Below are 23,492 nucleotides of genomic sequence, written 5' to 3'. Positions count from 1 at the left end.
CCATTAAATTATAAGCATATATAATCAGATATATGCTTACATATATAATATACATATATATGCTTAAATATATAATCATGTCTATGTTTTATCACTATACACATAAGTCATCTGAATATACTAAATAAATAATGTCTGCTAAAATTCGGAAATGAAGGTTGTATAGCAAAAGACCATTAAATATTAATAAGCCTAAAAATATATACAGGCAGGGGGACTCAGTGAAGTTTTTATTTTAAGTAAATTCTGCTTTTTATATCTAGTTATCTGACAGTAGAAGGCCCTGCAATAAAAATTTTGCCAACCTGTTTAATTAACTGTCAAGTTATACAGATTTTATGAAAAGATAATGCTATATCTGACTATGATAGGAATTAGCAATTAGAAGGCAGAAAAAAGGGAAAATAAAACATAGATGAGCTGACCCGGCAATCAGTGAAATAGGAAATGAAATGGTATGACTAAAAAGTGAACTAAATGACTTGGGTTGAATTACTATTTTGCAAATGTGTACTGATTTTTCTATCATACTTACATCTCTGTGCCCACTGCTAGCAGAATCATGGAGTGGAGTGTCATCATCTAATCCTTGCGTGTTAACATCTGCTCCAGCTGCTATAAGTATCTTAGCAACATCATAATATCCAACGTTGCAAGCTTCATGCAATGGTGTCCAACCTAAAGTTAGAATATTAATTTAACATATGGTTAATCTGTACTAATTCAAAATATGTGTTTTATACACATAGCTATGTGAGATATATTGATTCCAATGCACACAGTACAGAAGGAAAATCGAATGATGAACAAGCTATTGGAACACCGCCAATTCTACAGAATGTTCATTTATGTTAATATTTCCACTGGGACTAAATAATTTTACCAAAATAGTAAATATTTAAGTTTATCCCATCACAAACTTGCTGTAAGTTTTAACAATCATCTGAACTATGGAAAAAGAAGGAAATAAAAATATTAATAAGCTTGTTAGGGGATTTCAACAAACAAAAGCCCCTATGTTTAAGGGTTCTCATCTTTTCCAGACTTAATACCTACTTTAACTAAAATAAATTTACCATTGCAGTAACTGTGACGATTTAAAAGAAGTTACATGTTCATGAAAGAAAAACTAGAAAACAAAAAAATACAAAACAGTAAGAAGTATCACCCATAATTCCACCACCCAGCTACAATAATTTCAAGACTCTAGTCTAACTCCTAACTTCTCGCCCTCGTATATATATTTTTATATATATAATAAATATATATATAAAATAAATATATATAAAATAAAACTCCTAACTTCTCTCCCTCATATATATTTATATATAAATATATGTATATATATAAAATAAATATTATATAAAACAAATATAAAATGAAAAAAATTATATATAAAATAAAATTCTCTCCCTCATATATATAAAATAAATAAATTTTATATAAATATATATAAATAATAAATAAATTATTTTTTGAAAGGTAGGCTCCATGCCTGGTGTGGAGCTCAACACAGGGCTTGAAGTCATGATCCTGAGGATCAAGACCTGAGCAGAGATCAGAAGCTGGACAGTCAACTAACAGAGCCACCCAGGTGCCCATAGATTTGTAATTTCAAAATGAAACTGGGAAAGCTGTTTAACACTTTCACTACAGTGAAAATAATCTCCCAGGTTATTATACTTTGCTACAACACAGTATAACACTGATTGATAGACCATAATTTATTTAAGCAAGATCCTATTTACTGGGCATTTAGATTATTTCTAATTTTTTTTTTAAAGATTTTTTTTTATGTATTTGAGAGACAGAGCATGCACAAGCAGGGGGGAATGGCAGGGCATTAGTGGGGTGGGAGAAGCAGGTTCCCCGCAAAGTAGGGAGCCTGATATGGGGACTGATCCCAGGACTGTGGGATTACGACCTGACCCATAGGCAGATGCTTAACTAACTGAGCCACCTAGGTACTTCAGATTATTTCTAATTTTTAAAATATTAAAAAAACGCTGCAACAAATATCCTTACAACTAAATATTCATGCAGAGCCATGACTAAATATTTAAGGTAAGTCTTTAGAAGTGGAATTGTTAGATCAAAGTACTTTTTGGTTTCTGATATATAATACCAAGTTTTCTTCTTGAATGGATGCTATGCATTTTAAGTTTCATTCTTTAAAGTAGACCTTGTTCACTGCACTTCTGTCCACTCACATCAAATACAGAAATAAATTCCAGGTGTATTCTAATAGGGCTCTATGTAAAAGCAAAACAAAAACAAAATTCGGAAATGAGGAAATAGGGGGTATAATTTTATAATAAAGGAACAGAGAAGGACTTAACTGATATTACATAAAAAATTAAATCTTCAGTACAATAAACAACACTGAAGTGAAAATTCAAACATAGCCACAGACAGTGAAAACCTTTACATATTTGATAGAGAATTAAAACCGACACTAAACAAAGGGCTCTTACATATTAATAATATGTAAGACAAACGGGCAGAAGACTCCACCTGTCAAGTCACAACATACACATAAACTAATAGTATGCACTAGAAAAAAATTCATAGTCACTATAGATTAAGAAAATACAAAGAGTCTTTTTTCATTTGTCAGACTTAATAAATAAATTGATAATATCCAGTTTTAGTGAAGATGTGATGAAAAGGGTTCTTTTGTATACTCCTGATGATAGTGTAAATTGATAAAAAAAAGATTTTTGGGGGGGTACCACCTTACTGTATTTCCAAAAATTTTAAATATGCATCCCCTTAACAGTTTCCATTCTGAAATCCTCCTATAACTATACACTTCTTTCTTTCTTTTTAAAAAATATCTTATTTATTCGTTTGAGAGAGAGACAGAAAACATGAATGGGGGAGAGGGGAGAAGCAAGCAGCCTCCCCACTGAGCCGGGAGCCCAATGACATGGGGCTTGATCCCTGGACCTGGAGATCATGACCTTAGCCAAAGGCAAGTACTTAACCATCTAAGCCACCAGGTGCCCCTATACACTTATTTCTACAGGAAGGTTCACTAAAGTATTGTCCATGGAATCTATATTATGGAATAGTATGCAGCTGTTGAAATGAATAAAACAGAACTACCTATACGTACTGAGAGAAATATCTGTAAGAGATTAAGTAAAAAAGGCGGGCTGTAGAACTACAGACATAATATAGATGGAATGATTTGATTTTTTAAAAAAAAGTCTATATACAAATAAATGTTCATTTTATGTATACATAATAAAAATGCATAGAAAGGATAACCTCCGAATTGTTAACAATAGTTCTGTGGCAAAAAAAGAAACTGTACTGTAGTATGTGAAACTAAAGGGAATCTCTATATTGCTCCCTGAATGCTTTTACTGTTTGAATTCTTCACAGTAAGAATGTACTGGGTATGGTATTTGAGTAATTAAAATGAAACACCACTATGCTCTCTTCAAGTCCTCATGCTCAAGTGAATAAATGTTCTTTTAAGACTTATGAATGAATTAACACTTAGAAAACATCATATAACTCTAATTCATCTAGAATAGAACCTAAACTGGATAAAGAATTTTATGGCAGTATGTCAACTAAAATAGAAGTTTAATATTTAAAAATCTGAATAGTTCTTGATTTGGAATTGCAGCAGAGGATCAGGGTTTTAAGTACATAGTCCAAAAGAATTTTGCAATGAAGTACACTTTTAGAAAACTTGTTTCAGCAAGAATATCGGAATACAGATTATAACAAGACTCTGTCTAACTGATAAATTTTTAGTCCCTGAGCATTAGTCCTTAATTACTAATCTTACCTGCAAAATCTTTCACGTTCACATTTGCCCCTAAACTTATTAATTCTTTGACTTGTTTCACATCTCCTCGAATAGCTGCCATGTGTAAAGGAGTTTCACCACGTTCATTTCTTTTATTAACTTTATCTTTTTGTCGAGATGAGGAACTGGGCGTTTTCTTCTGGGCTGGTGTTGTTTGTGATGGATGATTTGGTGTGGAATCTGTAAGAAAAAAGGAAACTAATGACAGTTCTAAGGCTAAATATTTTGCATGTTCATTGAAAGTTCTGTAATGTGCAATTTCCTGGAATGGGGGAATATCTTCTCACTCTAACACTCCAAAACGTGGTTTAGATGATATATTAATAATTTATCCAAATACAGGGAGTAGGTCTTCCTTTACGGTCATCAAATATTGCATGAGTAAATTTAGAAAAAATGCTTTATTCTGTCAATTCATAAAATTAGCTTGAAGTGATAGCGTATCAAGTATGTGCCCTAAAAATGTCTGTTCAGGGCGCCTGGGCGGCTCAGTGGGTTAAGCCGCTGCTTTCGGCTCAGGTCATGATCTCAGGGTCCTGGGATCGAGTCCCACATCAGGCTCTCTGCTCAGCAAGAAGCCTGCTTCCCTCTCTCTCTCTGCCTGCCTCTCCATCTACTTGTGATCTCTCTCTGTCAAATAAATAAATAAAATCTTAAAAAAAAAAAAGAAAAAAAAAAGAAAAGAAAAAAGTGTGCTTTAAAAAAAAAAATAAAAAAATAAAATGTCTGTTCAATGAATAACTTGATAAACTAGGAAAAAAACAACAACAATGTATTTTTCATGGCATGTTATTCTATTATTCCAACACCTAGATGAAATGACACTGAAGGATAGAGTTCACACTTCTAACTCAAAGTATTAGAATTCCATTCTGATATTAAGTGCAAATTGAGGTCATGGATGATTTTAGCATAAAAATGAAGCTTAAGATGTGTAAGAAATAAGGACAGTCTGGGAAGGCCTTTAAAAAGGGAGCTGATAAAAGAGAAGAAAATTTTCTTTGGTTTGATTCTCTTCCTTTTTCTGTTCTAGTGTTCATACCGAAAACAAAATATTAAACAAGATGATGCCCAAAGTTTTCCCTCTTGTCCCAATTTCAGAGCTACTGGGAAAAAAAAATAAAACAAAACACAAAATAGGTTTTTTAATCAGCTAAGGATTCCAGACATATGTATCATGTTAATAATTAATTCTGAAAATTTACAACAATTTAAAAGAAACAACTATTCTAAGAGAAAAAAACTCTATGGAAAATAAATTTCCAGCATATATGATTTTCTTGCAAACAGACATTATTAGAGCACTAAAGTACTATCATTCTTTCCTCAATAAGAAAAAAGTTTAAAATTTACATTTTGGATTTTAAAGTATACTGCATCAGTAACAGTTTCCTCTCTGTACTACTCCATAAGAGCAAGGATAACTGTCTACCTTATTCATTACCGTTTGTCAACTGTTTAGAAGACTTCTTGGCACATATGAAATGAATAATAAATGAATTTTATTATAATTTTTTTAAAAGATGCTATTTATTTATTTGAGAGAACATGAACAGTGGGAGGGGCAGAGGGAGAAGCAGGCTCCCTGCTGAGTGTGGAGCCTGACATGGGACTTGATCCTAGGACCTCAAGATCATGACCTCAGCTAAAGTCAGACGCTTAACCAACTGAGCCACCCAGGTGCCCCATGAATTTTACTATGATCTTTATAGTCAAATTATTTATTAAGAAAATTAGCTGTTCAACTTCTTAAAAATGAAATGTACTTGTTATTTCATACAACTTGCAAGGATTTAATTCATATAAAATTTTATTAGCCATTTCTAAGTACTATTCCCATACATAAAATAACAGTATCATCCATAGTGGCAATCAGGGTAAACATAACATAAACATGGAAAATTATGTAATGGATAAAATAATGAACCCTAAAAACTGCAAGAATGTTTATATTTTGGCAAACAGCTCTGTATTTCAAAAGCTTTCCACTCTAGTTCTACATATAATATAGTTGGCTAAAAACCCTTAAATGAAAAGAATCAACTGCATTATAGTGTGATCTTATTTATAATTTAAAACACAAACAGCACAGGGCGCCTGGATGGCTCAATCGGTGGCTCAAGTTGTGAGTTCAAGCCCCATGTTGAGGGTTGAGTTTACTTAAAACAACAACAACAAAATCACAAAACAAAAAAATACAAACTACAACAAAAGGTATGCATTTGCATATTCATGCCTAGAAAATTTCTAAAAATTTGCCTTTTAATTTACCCTGGTATTAAGAAAATCAGTTTTTATCTTTTTTTTTTTTAAGATTTTATTTATTTATTTAACAGAGAGAGAGAGAGAGATCACAAGTAGGCAGAGAGAGAGGGGGGAAGCAGGCTCCCTGCTGAGCAGAGAGCCCGAGGCGGGGCTCGATCCCAGGACCCTGGGACCATGACCTGAGCCGAAGGCAGAGGCTTTAACCCACTGAGCCACCTAGGCACCCCAAGAAAATCAGTTTTTAAAAGTAAAAATCTGCTATGCCTGGGTGGCTCAGTTGGTTAAGCATCTGCCTTTGGCACAGATTATGATCCTGGGGTCCTGCGATCAAGTCCCACATCGAATCCCACATCATCGGGCTCCTTACTCATCAGGGAACCTGCTGCTTCCTCTGCCTGTTCTGCCTGAAGCTCTCCACGCTTCTGCTCTGACAAATAAATAAATAAAATCTTAAAAAAAAAAAAAGATTAAAAAAATAAAAAATAAAAGTCTTCTCAGGGTACCTGAGTGGCTCACCTGGTTAAGTGTCCGACTCCTGATTTTGGCTCAGGTAATGATCTCAGGGTAATGAGACTGAGCCCATCACTGGGCATGGATGGAGCCTGCTTAAGACTCTCTCTCCCTGTCTGCCCTGCTCCTTACCCCCCAACCCTGGCTCATACATGCTTGCTCTCTCAGAAAAATTTAAAAAATATAAGTCTTCTCACTATTAAATCTGACACGAAGTCAACATTTTATAGAAACATTTAAAGTTTTAACAATGTATACTATCTTTAATTTGGCTATAGTCTTTCAGAAATTGGGGGTGGAAAGGTAGGAGAATAACCCCAAACAACATACTTTACTTAAAAAAGTGGGAAGCCCTAAAACTTGTTTATTAGTAAAAGATATCAGACATACCACGATTTGATGGAAACTATAATACACAGAAACTAAGAATTTTAGCATGTTATAGTTTTTTTTTTTTAAAGAGCCAATATGAGAAAACTTCACTAGAGAAACTGTCCTTTTCAATGCATTTCAACAGGGTCTTGTTACATTACTCAAAATCTTATATAAAGATTTCCTGAATTCAGAGCCAAAAGAATTTTTTTTTCTCTAGACAAAACTGATTTACTTTATCAGTCAGTAAGAACTGCACAACTTAAAATTTTTTTGTATTGTTGCCAGAATGCATTCAATGCTCAATAGTAATTACCATTTCAGCCCAGCGACCTGGATTTCATCTACCTTTTTTTTTTTTTTTTTAAGATTTTATTTATTTGACAGAGAGAGATCACAAGCGGGCAGAGAGGCAAGCAGAGAGAGAGAGAGGAGGAAGCAGGTTCCCTGCAGAGCAGAGAGCCCGATGTGGGACTCGATCCCAGGACCCTGAGATCATGACCTGAGCTGAAGGCAGAGGCTTAACCACTGAGCCACCCAGGTGCCCCTTCATCTACCTTTTTATAGCTCCTTTTAATTAATTAGCAGGTTGGGTGGTTTGCTCCCTTATTGTTTTGGTTCTGCTGTAACCCATCTAATTATTTTTGGAGGACACAGTATTGGATAACCCCCCCCCCCCCACATACATGTAGTATACCACCTTAACTGGAAGTTTGCAACGCAATACAAGATAAATTTACACAGTATGCTGCAGACATTTTTTTTTTTTTAAGATTTTATTTGTTTGACACAGAGAGAGATAGAGGGAACACAAGCAAGGAGAGTGGGAGAGGGAGAAGCAAGCCTCCTGCCCACCAGGGAGCCCGTTGCGGGGCTTGATCCCAGCACCCCAGGATCATAACCTGAGATGAAGGCAGACACTTAACAACTGAGCCACCTGGCGCCCTGACATTTTCCTTCTAAAATAATTTAGATCTCAAACAAAAAAACATGGATTACACTACTGCATAATAGTACTCATGTGATAAGATTATCTGTTTATCAGGAGGGTGCTACCAAACTTAAAAGTAAACTATAAACCTAGAAGCAGCTTTACAGAAACTGGTTAAGATTCTTTAGTACAGTGAAAGCACACAGTGCTACAATGGATTTCTCAAGTTGACTAACCATTTCTAAATGACCCATTTTAGTTGAAAAGTATTTACTGAATGTCCTCTAAATGCAATGATCCCTGCTCTTGTATAGATCCTTATTTGGACATGACAGACAATTATCACTCAAATAAATGTAAAATTACAAACATGTTATAAGAAATTTTTATTAAATCCAAGAAAAAGATTTTAAAATTAAAAGGTTAAAGTAGTTAACTGTTAAGATAAGGACAGAAAGTCTGAGTAAAACTAAGAATACACATGTACTCAAAGATGGTGTCACCTGGACTGTTGTCTCTTGCTGTCATCTGCATAAGAAGTGCCATCTGCTTCCGCTCAGAGAGTGGATAACCAAAAAGAATGCTAACTGGTGTGGACTTCTTATTTCCAGCTTCCTTTTTTGTTTTCTTCTTTTCTGGACCTTCTTTCTCTGGAATTATTAGTAAATATGTAAGAATCTGAAATAAACATAAGCTCTGAAAAGCAAAACATAAGAAAACTTAAAAAAAAAACAGATGCTATACATGTATATGAGAAACATGTGCAATATACAGACTAGCAGTACGTTGACAAAAGAGCACTAGACTTTTATCATATAAACAATTTCTTTCTGAATGTCTTGAAAATAATACATTAATTCTACTATTTTCTGAAAATTAAGAGCATATGGAAATTCATTCCTTGTCAAATCTGTATTTTAATGATTTGTTCTTTTAAAATTTAACTTTTTCAGTAATATTTCAAACATTCCTTAGTATTTCATTTTTGAAACCTCATTCATTATAATTTTATTCTTAATTATTGCTAAGCCCTTATAGCGATGTTCCTTCAAATTACTTCCCTAATTCCACTAACAATTTGTACAGTCTTCTAACAAGGTAAGTATTTAAGACAAGACTCATCACACAAAGTAATTATTGTAAAAAAGCAAAGGATCACTTTATTCCAGACACAGGATAGCTGAACATGGAATGATACTAATCAAAGCTAAAACTGAGCATATTAAAGATTTCTGTGTGTATGTAGGTATGTGGGGGTGTTTAACAGAGATTCTGCAAAGATCCAAAATGTCTAAGGACTTTTTTCAAAAAGATTTGACCCATCAAAAAAAAAGGCTGAGTTATTTGGGAAATCTTTTGCCAATACAGTCAGCATCAAGTCCCAGGAATTTCAGATAAACTGGATTCTCTAAGTCAAAGAGATACAAGTATCTCTTGTAGGACTTCTCTGGGAGACAATTCAGGTGAGAGTTAATGTAGAGGGTCTGCTGGTTAACTGTCTAGGTATCTATTTCTTGGGAAATCCTATATAAATAACTGATATTTACTGATCCAGGTTTGAAGGTCCCTGCAAAGATGGGCTACAGAGATAAATAAGTAAATTTTTAAAATAAGTATAAAACATAGCAGAAATGGAAAAGGGGGAAGGTTTAGTAGTCAATATTCCGTTTTTTTAAGGCAAATGTGGCCAGCAAATAGACTACTCCAGGAGATCATAAGCATTTATTAATCTAGCAAGTTTCAAGAAACCAGTAAGAGTTTGATACTGTTTAAATATTATTATTATTTAGGGCATAAGAACTTAAAGTAGTAATTCTTGCAGTGCAACACTTAGTTAATTCGAATACAATGGCTGGTATTCTAATGGTCTAGAAAAATTGAGAGATCATAATATTCTCTTGCCCACAAATCATAGTCAAACTTCAATAGCTCCAAAATGTCTACTTATTAATATTTTACATAACAAAAACAAAAAACCTGATTTACTTAAGTCAGCCTTTAATAGTTCTATTATATTCTTTTATTTTTCAAATTTCTCATTTCATTATCATTAATGGCCTGATTTAGTATAAATCCAATTTCAGCACAGTGTTTCACCTAACTTACTAAATTTGTTCATTAAAAGTCCCTAACAGGTATTTCAAAGAAGCTGATTTTTTTTTCTGAAACATTTACTTTCTTCTAATAATGTTCTGTATGCTTTGGTTCTCTCATATTTAATGAGGAATCATAATTGTTGTTTTAATGATTTTCCATCTAAATAACAAATCCTTAAATATAAGGAATGTACTTAGCTAAAATTAAAATATTTAAACGTTAAAATTTTATAAGAAGTAGAATTTTTTAAAAAGAAGTAAAACTTAGTAACTGGAGGAAACAAAATGAAGAAAATGTACATAGAATCTATCCTTAAAATATTTTCTAAAATTTGGGGGAGATTATTGTATTTGCAAAGTAATGGACTTTCCACTTTTCTAATGGCATTTTCATGCAATGTTTTAAAAAGAATATGCTCTGGGGGCACCTGGGTGGCTCAGTGGGTTAAAGCCGCTGCCTTCGGCTCGGGTCATGATCCCAGGGTCCTGGGATCGGGTCCCGCATCGGGCTCTCTGCACAGCGGGGAGCCTGCTTCCCTTCCTCTCTCTCTGCCTGCCTCTCTGCCTACTTGTGATCTCTCTGTCAAATAAATAAATAAAAATAAAAAAAATAAAAAATAAAAGAATATGCTCTGAAGTGATATGCAGTCAGTTGACAGGAAAAAGTGAGATACTTATAAATTCATTTTAGCATTCTAGCTGCCAAACGATCGAAGACATAATGATTACATTTTGGAAACGAATATAATTGTACATGTTCCAAATAGTCAAGCAAAAAATTCAAATTAGATACTAGCATCCAATCTGAACTCTTTCTTTAATTGAGTTTTCTTAGTCATTTGTCTGAGTTCATGCTTTACATGAGACAGGAAAAGAAGGTAAGAAAACAGATGCTGGTAGCTACGCTAGAGATAACTATGTACCATTCTTCAAAATTTTGTTAGATTAATATGTCCCAAAGTATGTTTTTCAAGTTTTAAGATTCAATGAAACTCTATCTAGGATGTATTCTGTGAAGAAGTTGTTTTCTGACCTGTCATAAATAAAAAATGATCACATATATTTGACAAAGTTTGGTGTTTCTCAAATATAACTGAAATATTTATTTGTCCAAATAATGCGTCAGAATTTTAAAATATAAATGCAGGAATACTGACAAGTGCTCATTTAGCACAGTCTCCTACAGACTTGAAATTCCACTGAGCCATTCAAGAGATTTTTAAAGAAAAATCCAAGTGCTTTACTTAAGACTAAAGAAAAACAGAGAAATGGGATTTTCAACAACCCAAAATTCTTTATTTCAGGGTTCAGAGAAACTTAAGAAATACAGAGATGTCTCTGTCTTGTAATCGTGAAAATTAATGCTTTCTTTTCAGGACTTGTCAAAATAAACAGAAAGGTCAACACTGTCACATCTCAAGTGTAGAGTACATTAAGTAGAAGAGACACAATTTCTTTCTTGGGGAACTGGCTTATAATCCAGTGTCTCAGAAATGAAAGAATATGATACTTTCCCACAAAGCAGTCACTGTGGAAGGAATGGAGCAATGGAGCTATAACTCAACTGGGATGTGTATATTTCAATTCTGAGAAAAAATGCCGTCCTTGCTCCCCAGTTCTAAAGCAGCTACACATATCTCTAAAAGTCAGAGGTGTGTGTATCTTTTGATTTCCAGCACTGATACTCAAATCATGAATGGTTTCATCCCATATAGCTCTTTCAGGTACACCTAGGCCTTGGGGAGTTCTGGTGTTAGAAAAGTATACCTAACTCCACAGTAAGTGTAGGCTTTTTTTAAATTTTGATAATCAAATACTACAGACTTATCAGCTCAATTAATAGCTTTCAGGATAATTTTAACAATAATTATTTAGTTTTATACCACCTTTACCCAAACCCTACAAATTTATAAAATAATAAAAACTATATACCCAAGCAGAAGGTTTCTTTCAAGTTTTTAGAGCTAAACGTCATATGCTGAAAGCTGGACACTTGGACACCCAGGGACTAAATAATATTTTACATCATAAAAAAGTTAAGATATAAAAATGTAAGTCCATTAAAAAAAAGGATAATCAAAACAATTAATTAGTTTCACATACTAGATAGTATTTATATATATTCTCCTGTATTCTTCTATCTGGAGCAATTATGAAGCATAATACCTGGTGCCACGAATAAAGCTATTCCAACACAGTTAATGGTAATGGCATTTCTCCAGGAAAGCTGCTGTTTTAATCCACTGTTAAATTCAACATGGGCAGCGAAGTCAATAGACTAAAGATAGTTCAACCAAAAATTCAAAAAATTAAAAACAACAACAACACTGCATAATTAAAGCCTAAGATGGCACTGTTTATCAAGACCAATACACTTGGTATATCTTATGAAGACTTCGTATATCGTATGAAAAGTTGAGAGCAAAAGAGATCAAGGACCTTGGGTATCTTCCCATAGGGATTGCTACATTGCCCACGGGCTAACTTTTATATTCTTTTCTAGATGAATGGTGGCCCACAAGTTGTGCTATACAACTACTGAGTGGTGATACAAAGTACTCCTGCTTATAATGTTCACACACAGCATGTGTTGGATATGATGCACTAGATACCTCAAACAAAAACTGGAAAATTCAGTGCCACTCATATAAGTTCACTTATTTAACCAAAGATATCTATATACTGGTGTGAAAGGAAGTTATTTATAGTACAATAATTACTTGTAAATGTGAAAGAAACCACTGTCTAAACAGGTGCCCCTGATAATCTAATTACCTGAGTATGTCCTGTAAGAAGATATAAGTCTCTCCCCCCAATTTTCACTTGTATGTCCTGGATCTGAATCTACAGAATGAGAAGAGACAGGAGAAAAGAAAAAAAGCACACGAAGGGAAATGCAGAATTCAACAAACCAACATTTTTCAAAAGATCACTAGTTAATCAATGATCTATCATTGTTTGTCCAAAAGGTAACTTTTAAAGAAAAGCCAAAAGCACATTTAAAACACAGGTTTGGCTGAAGATTTCAGTTTGGCTAAGATTTCAGTTTTTTCAACTGGCATATTAAAGTTGAGAAAGTCAACCATGCAGTTTGTAATAATAGGTTATTACTGATGCTGCTTATTAAAAGATACCTCCTTTGAGGCTATGTATTTTTTCATTCTTTGAATATGATAAAAGAGGCGGTATTCTATTACCGTTTTTCTGCTTAGAATTTGTCTTTAGAAAACCTGAATAAAGGACGTGAATAAACCCTTTTTGTTCTATGAATGCCAAACTACTCAGAAGACAATGAACACTTTGGACAGCAGTATCACTCTAGACCATAGACCTTTCTACAAATTATACACATTTGAGTGGTATGAATTACTGCACTGAACACTACATAAGACCTCTTAGAGAGAAAGCAGCCTAATATCAGAACAAAGTTTATCAGCTAAGATAAGAATATGGAATTCTGCCTAACAATTTATGACAAGTAAAAATATTTCCAGTTGACTTCTAGCAGTATGGCCAGAGCATATACATTTACTTGTAAACAATATGCCATTTTAACACAATATTATTTTGCTCCTCATATACTCAACTTATTGACATACACTTTTCTTTCTGAAATCATTATTATAGATCTTATTCATGAGTTCAGTTAAGAATAAAGAAACAAGTGTTGGAAAAAAAGAAACCATTTAGGGAATAAAACATAGTATTTGAAACTTTTAAAAATAAACCTGCAAGTTTAGTGATGAGAAGGCTCACTCAACTGAAAGAAATGACTGATAAAATAACATTTAGGCCAATTCTAAGCCAAGTGGGTAAATGGATTCAATGACAAGCCTTTCAATAAACGCTTCTATTTCAAAACTGAACACATTTAGCAACTAGAAAAATTCCATGATGAATATTTGATATTTCATTTTAAAGACAAGCAAAAATGGTCCCCATATACTGCAAAGAAAAGAAAAAGCAGCAACCAATAAGTTGTGCCAACAAATCAAATTAAATGGGTTACTGAAAGCAGATATATTACTGTGACAGATTAAATCACAATGGTTAAGGCAAGCCTGGGTGGGTCAGTCGGTTGGGCCGCTGCTAGGCTCAGGTTGTGATCCTAGGGTCCTCAGATCAAGTCCCGCAACAGGCTCCTTGCTCAGTGGGAGCCTGCTTCTCTCTCTGCCTCTGCCTGCCACTCTGCCTGCTTGTTTTCTCTCTATTAAATAAATAAAATCTTAAAAAAAAAAAAAAACAACACAATGGTTAAACTGAACTTTAAATTATATTCATTAATATAGTGGTATAATAGTTTATTCAAATCTTCCTTTTGTAGTAAATTAATCCACTCTGACTCCATACATATTTTGGCTTTTACTCAAATAAGTATGTTTATATTTGGTGCATCTGAATGACTATTCTACTAAGATTTAATTCAGGAGCTGAAGTAAAGGCTTCCGTATCTTGTCCCTTGATTTACCCACTATCCCCTCTGCATTATACTGAGACCAGTACACCCTATGAGGTTTTTGTAAAACACTGAGTGCTAAGCAGAGCAATTCTCTCTCCCTGCTATGTTCTCTGCAGCAAGGCAAGACAAATAATACTTGTATTTTAAAAGCCGTCTTTTTAATATTCTGTTTTAGGTTGCAAGAGAGTAAGAGAAAAAAATCAAGAATGATTAAAAAGGTTTGCACTGTATATTTGAAAAATTTTAAAGTAAAAGTTTTAAAGATGGGGGAGGAACAAGAGAAAATCTGTAATAAGTAATCTCCATGCAAACCACCAAAAGGTGATCATCCTTATTAAGCAAAGCACTGATTTTATTTGCTACTTTAACGTAGTTACCAGAAAAATTATATTTGTTTCCTTTTTTAAAAAGTTCATCTCTCAAGCAGGCTCTCTGCTGAGCAGAGAGCCCGATGTGGGGCTCGATCTCAGGACCCTGGGATCATGACCTGAGCTGAAGGCAGAGGCTTTAACCCACTGAGCCACCCAGGTGCCCCAAGGTTTAATTTTTTTTTAATCCAAAGTTCCAGTTGTAAGAGAAATGTATCTTCATTAATCATAGATATGCACAAAAATTTTTATTAAATGCCATTTACTATAATGTTATTTTAATGGAAAAGAACATGTAAACAACATCAATATCCAACCATAGATGATTGGTTTAAATACTCAAGGGAAAACAATACCTTAGGTTACATCTACAGAGTGGTATATTGTACAAAAGTTTAAATTATTTCAAGAAAAATACTTAATATGTTAAAATGAAAAAACAGGGTATATATAACATGAGCTCAAGTTTGTGGATAAAAATGTTATGTATATAATTGGGGTAACATACATTTAAGTGTTAACCAAATTAATAGGCTGTAAAATTATGGGTGATTTTCTTTTCTTCCCTGTATTTTTAGAATTTTCCAACGTATTTATAATTTCTTACTGCTTTTAAAATAAAAGACCCCCAGAAAATTCTATTAAAAAAAAAAAAAAAAAAAGCTCCTCTCTCCAAAATTGTCTGAGTTCTATTAAACAGGGTAAATCCTTCAATGGCTTCAGGAAAACAGAACTTCTAAGGCTGAATGGCAGAGAAGATTTAGTTTAAAACATGTAAACATGCTCCAGAACTGCCACCATGGACTTTGGAAACAGATCATTCTGTGCCTCTTTGGATTTTCTCATGCCGCATTCTCTATACATGCCAAAAGAAAAAAATTAGTAAGTAATTAAGTAAGCTTATGAAGAGAGAACAAGTATTTTTATAAAAAAGTGAAGGACATTTTATCTTTCTACTTATTTAAACATACAAACTAAAATGACGAAGTACCACTGATTTACCTCTGTAGAACACTGGATCTATCAAACCTAAAGAAAAGCATGTGCCCCCAATGGTATCTGAGGTTAAAGAATATTCATACAGCACTGGCGGCTTTGTACCACTATATATTATTTTGGAAAAAATCATAGAAATATTTAACCTTTAATCCTGTAACCCCACTCCTGAGAATGAATAAGAAAGAATTCAGGGTATAATAAAAATACAATCTGCAAAGATGCTCATGATGGCACTTTTCGTAACAAAATAATCACAAATTTAGTTTGAAGGCCAAAAAGTGACTCTCACGTGTACCCTCAAGAAAGCTGTTTAGTATTTTCATATCAAGGGATTGTGGCTTCCCCTTGAATGCCATTAGACTAGAAAAGAAAAGAAGTATGATTTTTTGATTGACAATGCAGAAATAAAGGTAACTTAGGTAGAAACGTTAATAACTATTATAGATAACAGTTTTCAGTTATTAACTATCATACTAAAAACTACATACAGTGTCAGTATTGTGAGATGCCTACCCAATATTCATTCTCTCCTTCTTAACAGAAATACTTCAATTTTGATTAGGGTGACAATATGCCCGGCTAAAAGCAGTAACCTTCCAGACTCCCCTGCAACTCAGATAGCCTAACCAATGAGACGCAGGCAGAAGAGTTCCTAGGGATGTTGTTTCATCAATAAAAAGGCAAAGTCTCATTGCAAGAAAGATACTTTTGTCATTGGTCCTTCCTCTCCTACTTTCTGCCCAGGAGGAAGCAAAATATTTGTGTGACTATAAAGCAAAATATTAAGAAAAAAGCCCACGTACAAGTTCAGGCTGAGAGAGCAGAACAACAAAAACATCTCAGTCCCTGATGGCATTATTGAACTACTTATACCAACTCTGGACTGCTTATGCTTGGTAATGTAATCTAATTACATTAGATTTAAAAAATCCAATCTGTTTAAGCCAGTGTTAGTCAGTTTTCTGTTTTAATTAACATATCACAAACTGATTTTATATGTTATGTCACTTAAAGATCACAGTTCTCTGAAGATGGTGTCTCATGCACTTTATAGATGAGAAAACCAGAGTTATAAAGGGCTCAAATTTTTTGGCCAGGTCTAACAGGGAACTGAACAGGGACTCAACACTGGTCTGTTGTCAGACTCCAAAGCCTCTGATAATAAACACTATGCTATAATTTACCTCTATTTTAACTATAATTAACTTACAAAAGCTAAAAGTAAGTGATAAAAAAGCTGTAGGTATAAGGAATAATTTGTCTTCTAGATAAATAGTTGCTTCCACAGGTGCAATAAGTCACTCTATATATAGGCACCTTAACATTTCATGGGACAAAATTTATGGGAATTCTCTGATAAGATAGGACAGCATGGAATAGATACTGAAATGACAATAAGCAGATATATTAGAGATTTGCTGAAATAAATAGAAGTAGTAGTAGTATGATAGTAGTATGATACAGCTGTAAGGATCCATGACATCAAATTATGCTCTAATTCTTCCCTAAATTTTGTCTAGTCAAGCAATTACTTTTTTTTTTACAGTGTTAAATTTTTAAAAAATAAGATTTATTGGAGGGGGGAGGCGGAGAGGGAGAGGGAAAGAATCACAAGCGGACTCCATGCTGAGTGCACAGTCCAATGTGGGGCTTGATCTCATGATCCTGAGACCATGACCTGAGCTGAAATCAAGAGTTGGAGGCTTAACCTAATGAGCTACCCAGGTGCCCCAACAGTTATCTTTTAAAAAATTAATAAATATTAAACAATTAAGAATTAGGAAGTTTAAGACACACCAAGGTATCTCAAAATAAAGACTATGAATTACTTATCCTGGCATTATTGCTGATTTTGGTAACCACTGAGCCTTCTTTGAATAGTATGAGTATCTTTAAAAAAAAAAAGTGTTTTACAGAAATAATTATGCTCATTTTAAAAATTCAAGCCATACAAAAAAACAGAGAAAGTAAAAATGCTCCCAAATCCTGGAAATAAAATATTAACAGAGCATTATTCCAAGCATCTCTCTAATATATATAAAAAAAAGGAACTGGCAGGGGTTGGGGGGGGAGTGATCGATTTATATACAAATAGAAAAATATATGTGTACTATTTAAAAATAAAAAGCTGAAAGATTTATCTTAATCCAACGTAAGAGAAACTAGGGAACCTAGCTGGCTACTCTTGATCTCAGAGTATGAATTCAAGCCCCACACTGGGCACAGAACTCACTTAAAAAAACGGAAATAAAGGAAGGAAGGAAGGAAGGAAGAAATTAAAGAAATTGCTTCTCCACTAAAAGATATATCATATACTAAAATACAAACACATAAATTTATGAAAGAATTTTAATTAAGGTTAAAATTTTTAAGTAATTATTTTTAAAAACTATGTATTTCAGTTGTAGACAACATCAGTTATTCCCTGGCTATAAGAGATAAGGTGAGTAGTATTGCTAACATTTTCTCCTTATTCCCAATTCCCTACCTCTTTTACTTAACCTAAGTCAGGGTTTATATTCAATATTTACATTTTTGTTCTGGGCTCATAATACACCCACTAGGTTTAGGCTTAGTTCTACAGTGAAACAGTCTTTTAAACAATCTTATCTTTCAAGATGTATGTTAATATATGCCCTGGGTATACAAAAATACAAATATAAATATACAAAATATGACTCTTAATGCAATCAAACAGCACATATTATTTCATAACTTATTTTTAAATTCTGTATGCTATGAACATTTTTCCATTTCATGTATTGTTCTACAAGGTTATTCTTAAGAGTAAAAATTGTATTTCTTCACTGGATTTACCATAATTGAACAAACTATTACCTAATACTATTTTCCTGGGTTTATTTTTGCCATTATAAATGAAGTAGAAATAAATGCACACAAAGATAATTTCCACTGTCATCAATTACTTACATAGATTAAACCCAAAACAGAGAAAAAGTCAAATGTTAGCAAACTTTAGTTTTGGATAAATGTTTTCATATTTACCTCCAACAAAATATTCCTATTATTTAAACCAACTAAAGTAAGTTCCTATTTCTGGCCAGTGACCGTCTGGCACTATTTAGGCCAACAATTTAGTCAGTTGTTATATATTGTATTTCTTTACTATGGATAAATTTTTGAGACATATTTCTTTGCCAAGAGCAATTCTGTTGTTTTCAACTACTTGCTTTTATCTTTTTTCCATTTTCTCATTGTTTTCTCTTCACATTTCAGAGACCTTTAAATACTAAATATATTCAGAAACAAGGATTGTCATATATGTTGTAAATATTTCCCCCTTTATATCTTTATAATTTAAAATAATCATTTAAAATATAGTACATTTTATAAAAAAGATCAACGTCAAATGCTGGGATTAGTGCTATAATTATCTTTCATATGAAAAATACCCCTTGATGGTTACTTTGGATTCTACATTATTTTTTTAATTATGAAAATAAGACAGATGGATTGTAAATAAGACATTTTGCTTTGGGCCTGGGGAAATCCTTATTAATGCTTTGAGGTGTGTGTGTGTGTGTGTGCGTGCACATGCAAATCTAAAGCCTACATCTAGTTTTTATGAAAAATTATAAATTTAGCCTAGCAAAAATATGTTTAAATCCACTAAAATCTTGTTTAGTGTTAGCATATAACTTTTCCAAAAGATATGTAAGAGTTTGTTATGAAACAACCTTAATGAGAGAGAGCTGCAACATTCTGCTACATTCAAGTAGTGGAAAAATTGTAGCAGGGAAAAAGTATATAATCTAGTTAATAAAATATGAATTAGATTATGTTTATTCAGTGCTTAAACTTTGTGCCTTCCTAAATAACATTTTCTCCTTTATTTTACAATAAACAAAAGACAAATAATCTAGCTGATCTGATAACAAGGTTCTCATGGGAAGTTTATTATTTTGAAATCTTATTTACCTCTAAAAATATATTAACATCCTTTGAATTTATCTAAATCCCTTCTTCAATTACTAGGAGAAATATCACTGTCACTGGAAAACAAAACCTGGTTAATGCAAGTACTTTTAAAATGACAGACAAAAGGACTTCCAGGGAGAAAATATGAGAAAAGTTAAATCCTATCTATCTAAAGGCACATTATACACCTTCTCAGCTAAGTGATCAACTAATTGTTTGAGAATACTGCTTAAGGATAAGGAGTCACTCTTCAGGAAAAAAGACTGACTCTCTAGACATCAGTGTAACTTAAAATGAGCAAAGCACAAAATATCTTAATCACTGCAAAAAACAATTTTAAGGATTAAAAATGCCATGTTTAAGAAGAATTTCTAATTCAAGCTAAGAGAGAGAGCAAAATACGCAAAAGGAGGCCTACCTAATTAAGAGCTTATGATAAAAATTAAGGACTTTCTAAAGCTATATTAGCACAGGGCACTTCAAACATCTTTATAGTATTTTCAGATTCCAGAGTCAAGATCATTTCCATACTGATGATTAAGATGGCTAGGAAAGTATAAGTAGAATAAAATCTCTGTACATAAACTCAGATTAGGACATTTCTTGTCAGTGAAGCTTAAACATTCTTAAAAACAGTTCACTATTAGTACTTCATGCAAGGGATAAAACAATTATGATAAATACATAACGAACACTGGAGTTTATATTAGTTTCAAGAAATAATTAGTTCAGGGTACAACACAATCTAGTGATTTAGTAAATAGTGATAATGACATTTTAATCTATTGTGAATAACTGGGACTGACTAATGTCAAGGACGAATCCTGACATATGAGAGTTTTGAGGAAAAAAAAGTACCATGAATTGGGCTTAAGAGGTAAATCTTAGTAATTTTTTTTCAGGGTGGGGGAGGGCACATTTTGGATTCACTTCTGAAGCTAAAATGCCTACACTGTTTTCTCTGGTGGGGTCAATAGCGTGTCCACAAAAATTCAACAACTTTTTTGCAACTCTAACATATCCTATGCTGTCACAGTAAATCTTCATCACTGAAATGCTCCCCAGGAAATTAAGTTCTGAAAGTGGTAAGAGATCTGTAACAAAGCTGAGAGTAAACAAAGAAGCAAACTGTTGTTATCTGCTTAGAAATCATGTTTGGGTGAGAAATGTATCAATTTCTGCCCCAAAATGGTGTATCTGACATACTGAAATATCACTATTTCTCTATAAAATGGGTGCAAAGAGAATGTTATGAAGTAAATCATAGGAAAAGAATGATTAAGATTTTACCAGAGAACAACAAATTATTCTACCTGTGTCTGAATCTCGTTCTTCATTTCTTGATGGGCTAATGGTAAAAGGAAGTTTACGTTTCATGGATGATTTCTCTTTCATCTCCTTGCCCACATCACTTCGGTCAATTTTTGGAGTTTTACTATATGATGCAATCTTGTCTTTACTCTATTAAAAATCAAATATGAATAAAGTTGTAACAATATTAGCTAAGCAATACAGTATTAAAACATTTATGAAGAAAATTTTCAAATATATACAAAAGTAGAGACGTATTATAAACCACTGTCTTCAAGGTATTCAAGACCCAGTAGCAACAAATTCAACATTAATTAACTCGTCTCACACTCTCCCTGCTTTTACTTAAGGACAAAATTTTAAAATAACAAAAAAAACGAAGTATCTGGAATATAATAAAACTCTGTAAGTGTACTATAGATGTTATCATCAATGAACAAATACATAAATATGAAAAAGTGATTCTGGATATAATTAAACATATTGTGCTTTGTTAATATCCTGTGCCTACCCATTCAGGTGAGTATCCTACCTTCACAGTCTACAACCATTATCAAGTTCACATTTATAATCCAAATATCTGACATGGCACTGCACATATAAACTGGGCTATAATGATTCCTTTGTGAAAAACCTGCTAGATACTAAGAACTAAGCCATATCACCTTAGCAGGAGAGCTTAAAAGAATAGTGATATGGGTGGCTCAGTCAGTTAAGCATCTGCCTTTGGCTCAGGTCATGATCCTGGGGTCCTACGATCAAGTTCTGCACTGGGCTCCCTGCTTGGCAGGCAGGGAGTCAGCTCTCCCTCTACCCCTCCCCTCTGCTTGTTCTCTATCTTTCAAATAGTAAAATATTTTTTTAAATAGTGATATGATAATAAATGATATAATAATAATAGAGACCCTCAGAAGCCAATTACAAGTAGACTCAGACTGCAGAAGATACCAGCTCTCAACCCAAGACAGAAAATGAAGGAAGAGGGGGAAGAAGAGGCATAAAAAATTTAACAGTGCTTTTTTTAAAAGTCAAATTTAATCAATAAAATCAAACCCCCAGGGGAGTTACTAAAAAGTTATCAAAAAATACTGTATTCATTTTTATACTACCAAAAATTCAAGAGGCCTGGAAAATAGACTATTCTCTTGGAAAACGTACATTACTAAATATTGGCTCATGAAAGAAACGGAAAACCTGAACAGACCAATGATCACAGAAGACCGTAACTCCATAGCTAAAGATTCTAAGTTTAAAAAAGTACCTAGCCCAGAAGATTTTAAGAGAGATTTAAAAAAATTCAAGGGACAGATATTTCACATGTCATGGAGATAATACTACAGTATGAAAGTATGATAAAAAGCAACAATCCATCTTATAAGTCTGAAATAAAACTGATACCAAAGGGAATACAAGACAGAAATTATAAACTAAATTAATCATGAAATAAACACAAAAACAAAATATCCCAAATAAACTGTCAAATCAGATTAGTGTCTTAGAATTTAGAAAGATAACAGATTATAATCAAGCAGGGTTCACCCAAAGAATACAAGAATAGTTCATTACTAGAGAATCACTTAAGACAATTTACTGTATCAAAGATTTTAACTATACAATGATCTTAACAGGTGACAAAAATAACATTTTGACAGAGTCTACATTCATTTTTGATAAATCTATTGGCAAAATCAGGAAGAGAATGTGACTTCCTTATATCTTAACTGGTAAAGATTACTGAAGAATAACAGCCTCGTATTATTTATTTCTCAGTTATAAAGTTAAACCTCTTGAGCTGTTTTTCCACTTCAGCCAATGATATCGAGTTTCACATGCATGTGAAAGTTTATACAGTTGTTTTAAAATGCAGGTTTTAGGGCGCCTGGGTGGCTCAGTGGGTTAAGCCGCTGCCTTCGGCTCAGGTCATGATCTCAGAGTCCTGGGATCAAGCCCCGCATCGGGCTCTCTGCTCAGCAGGGAGCCTGCTTCCTCCTCTCTCTGTCTGCCTCTCTGCCTGCTTGTGATCTCTCTGTCAAATAAATAAATAAAATCTTTAAAAAAAAAAAATAAAAAAAATAAAAAAATAAAATGCAGGTTTTATTATTACTCAGTACAGTGAAGCCAACAGATAAGGCGAACACTGCTACTGAAAAGACAGTTTGTTAATCACAGTTCTCAAGAAGGGACATGCTACACAGGGCCACAAAGGGTAGCACCAAGGTGGTTTGGGAGGCAGGAGGAGAGAAGGGAAACATGGGGAAAAGCTTTTATTGTGGTTTCCTCAGGAAAGAAAAGGCAAGGCAGAGTAAGTGGCTCAGGATTGGCTCTTCTGAGTAATGTCGGCCATTTCTGGGCTATGGGTGCTGTTTCTCTTACTGTCTGGTACCCAGCTCTAGTGTGATTTATTTTGTTAGGGCAG

General features: G+C 33.5%; 1 protein-coding gene across 5 annotated transcripts in view; it reads right to left on the bottom strand.

Annotated features, from left to right (window-relative positions):
- Window positions 1-23,492, bottom strand: part of ANKRD12 (ankyrin repeat domain 12) — a 129,832-nt gene that overhangs the window by 63,971 nt on the left and 42,369 nt on the right. For 4 of the 5 annotated variants that reach the window (XM_047696846.1, XM_047696845.1, XM_047696848.1 and 1 more), the window contains exons 3-7: window positions 21,079-21,226; window positions 12,776-12,844; window positions 8,408-8,554; window positions 3,806-4,006; window positions 536-678 (exon numbers count right to left, since the gene is read on the bottom strand). In XM_047696846.1, the coding sequence (XP_047552802.1) occupies window positions 536-678; window positions 3,806-4,006; window positions 8,408-8,554; window positions 12,776-12,844; window positions 21,079-21,226 (708 nt within the window). The remainder of the gene's footprint in view (window positions 1-535; window positions 679-3,805; window positions 4,007-8,407; window positions 8,555-12,775; window positions 12,845-21,078; window positions 21,227-23,492) is intronic. The other variant, XM_047696849.1, reaches the window with a different exon arrangement.

The sequence above is a fragment of the Lutra lutra genome, chromosome 12, assembly GCF_902655055.1.
Source record: "Lutra lutra chromosome 12, mLutLut1.2, whole genome shotgun sequence".
In the NCBI taxonomy this organism is placed as follows: domain Eukaryota; kingdom Metazoa; phylum Chordata; class Mammalia; order Carnivora; family Mustelidae; genus Lutra; species Lutra lutra.
This window is presented reverse-complemented; position numbering and strand designations above follow the sequence as displayed.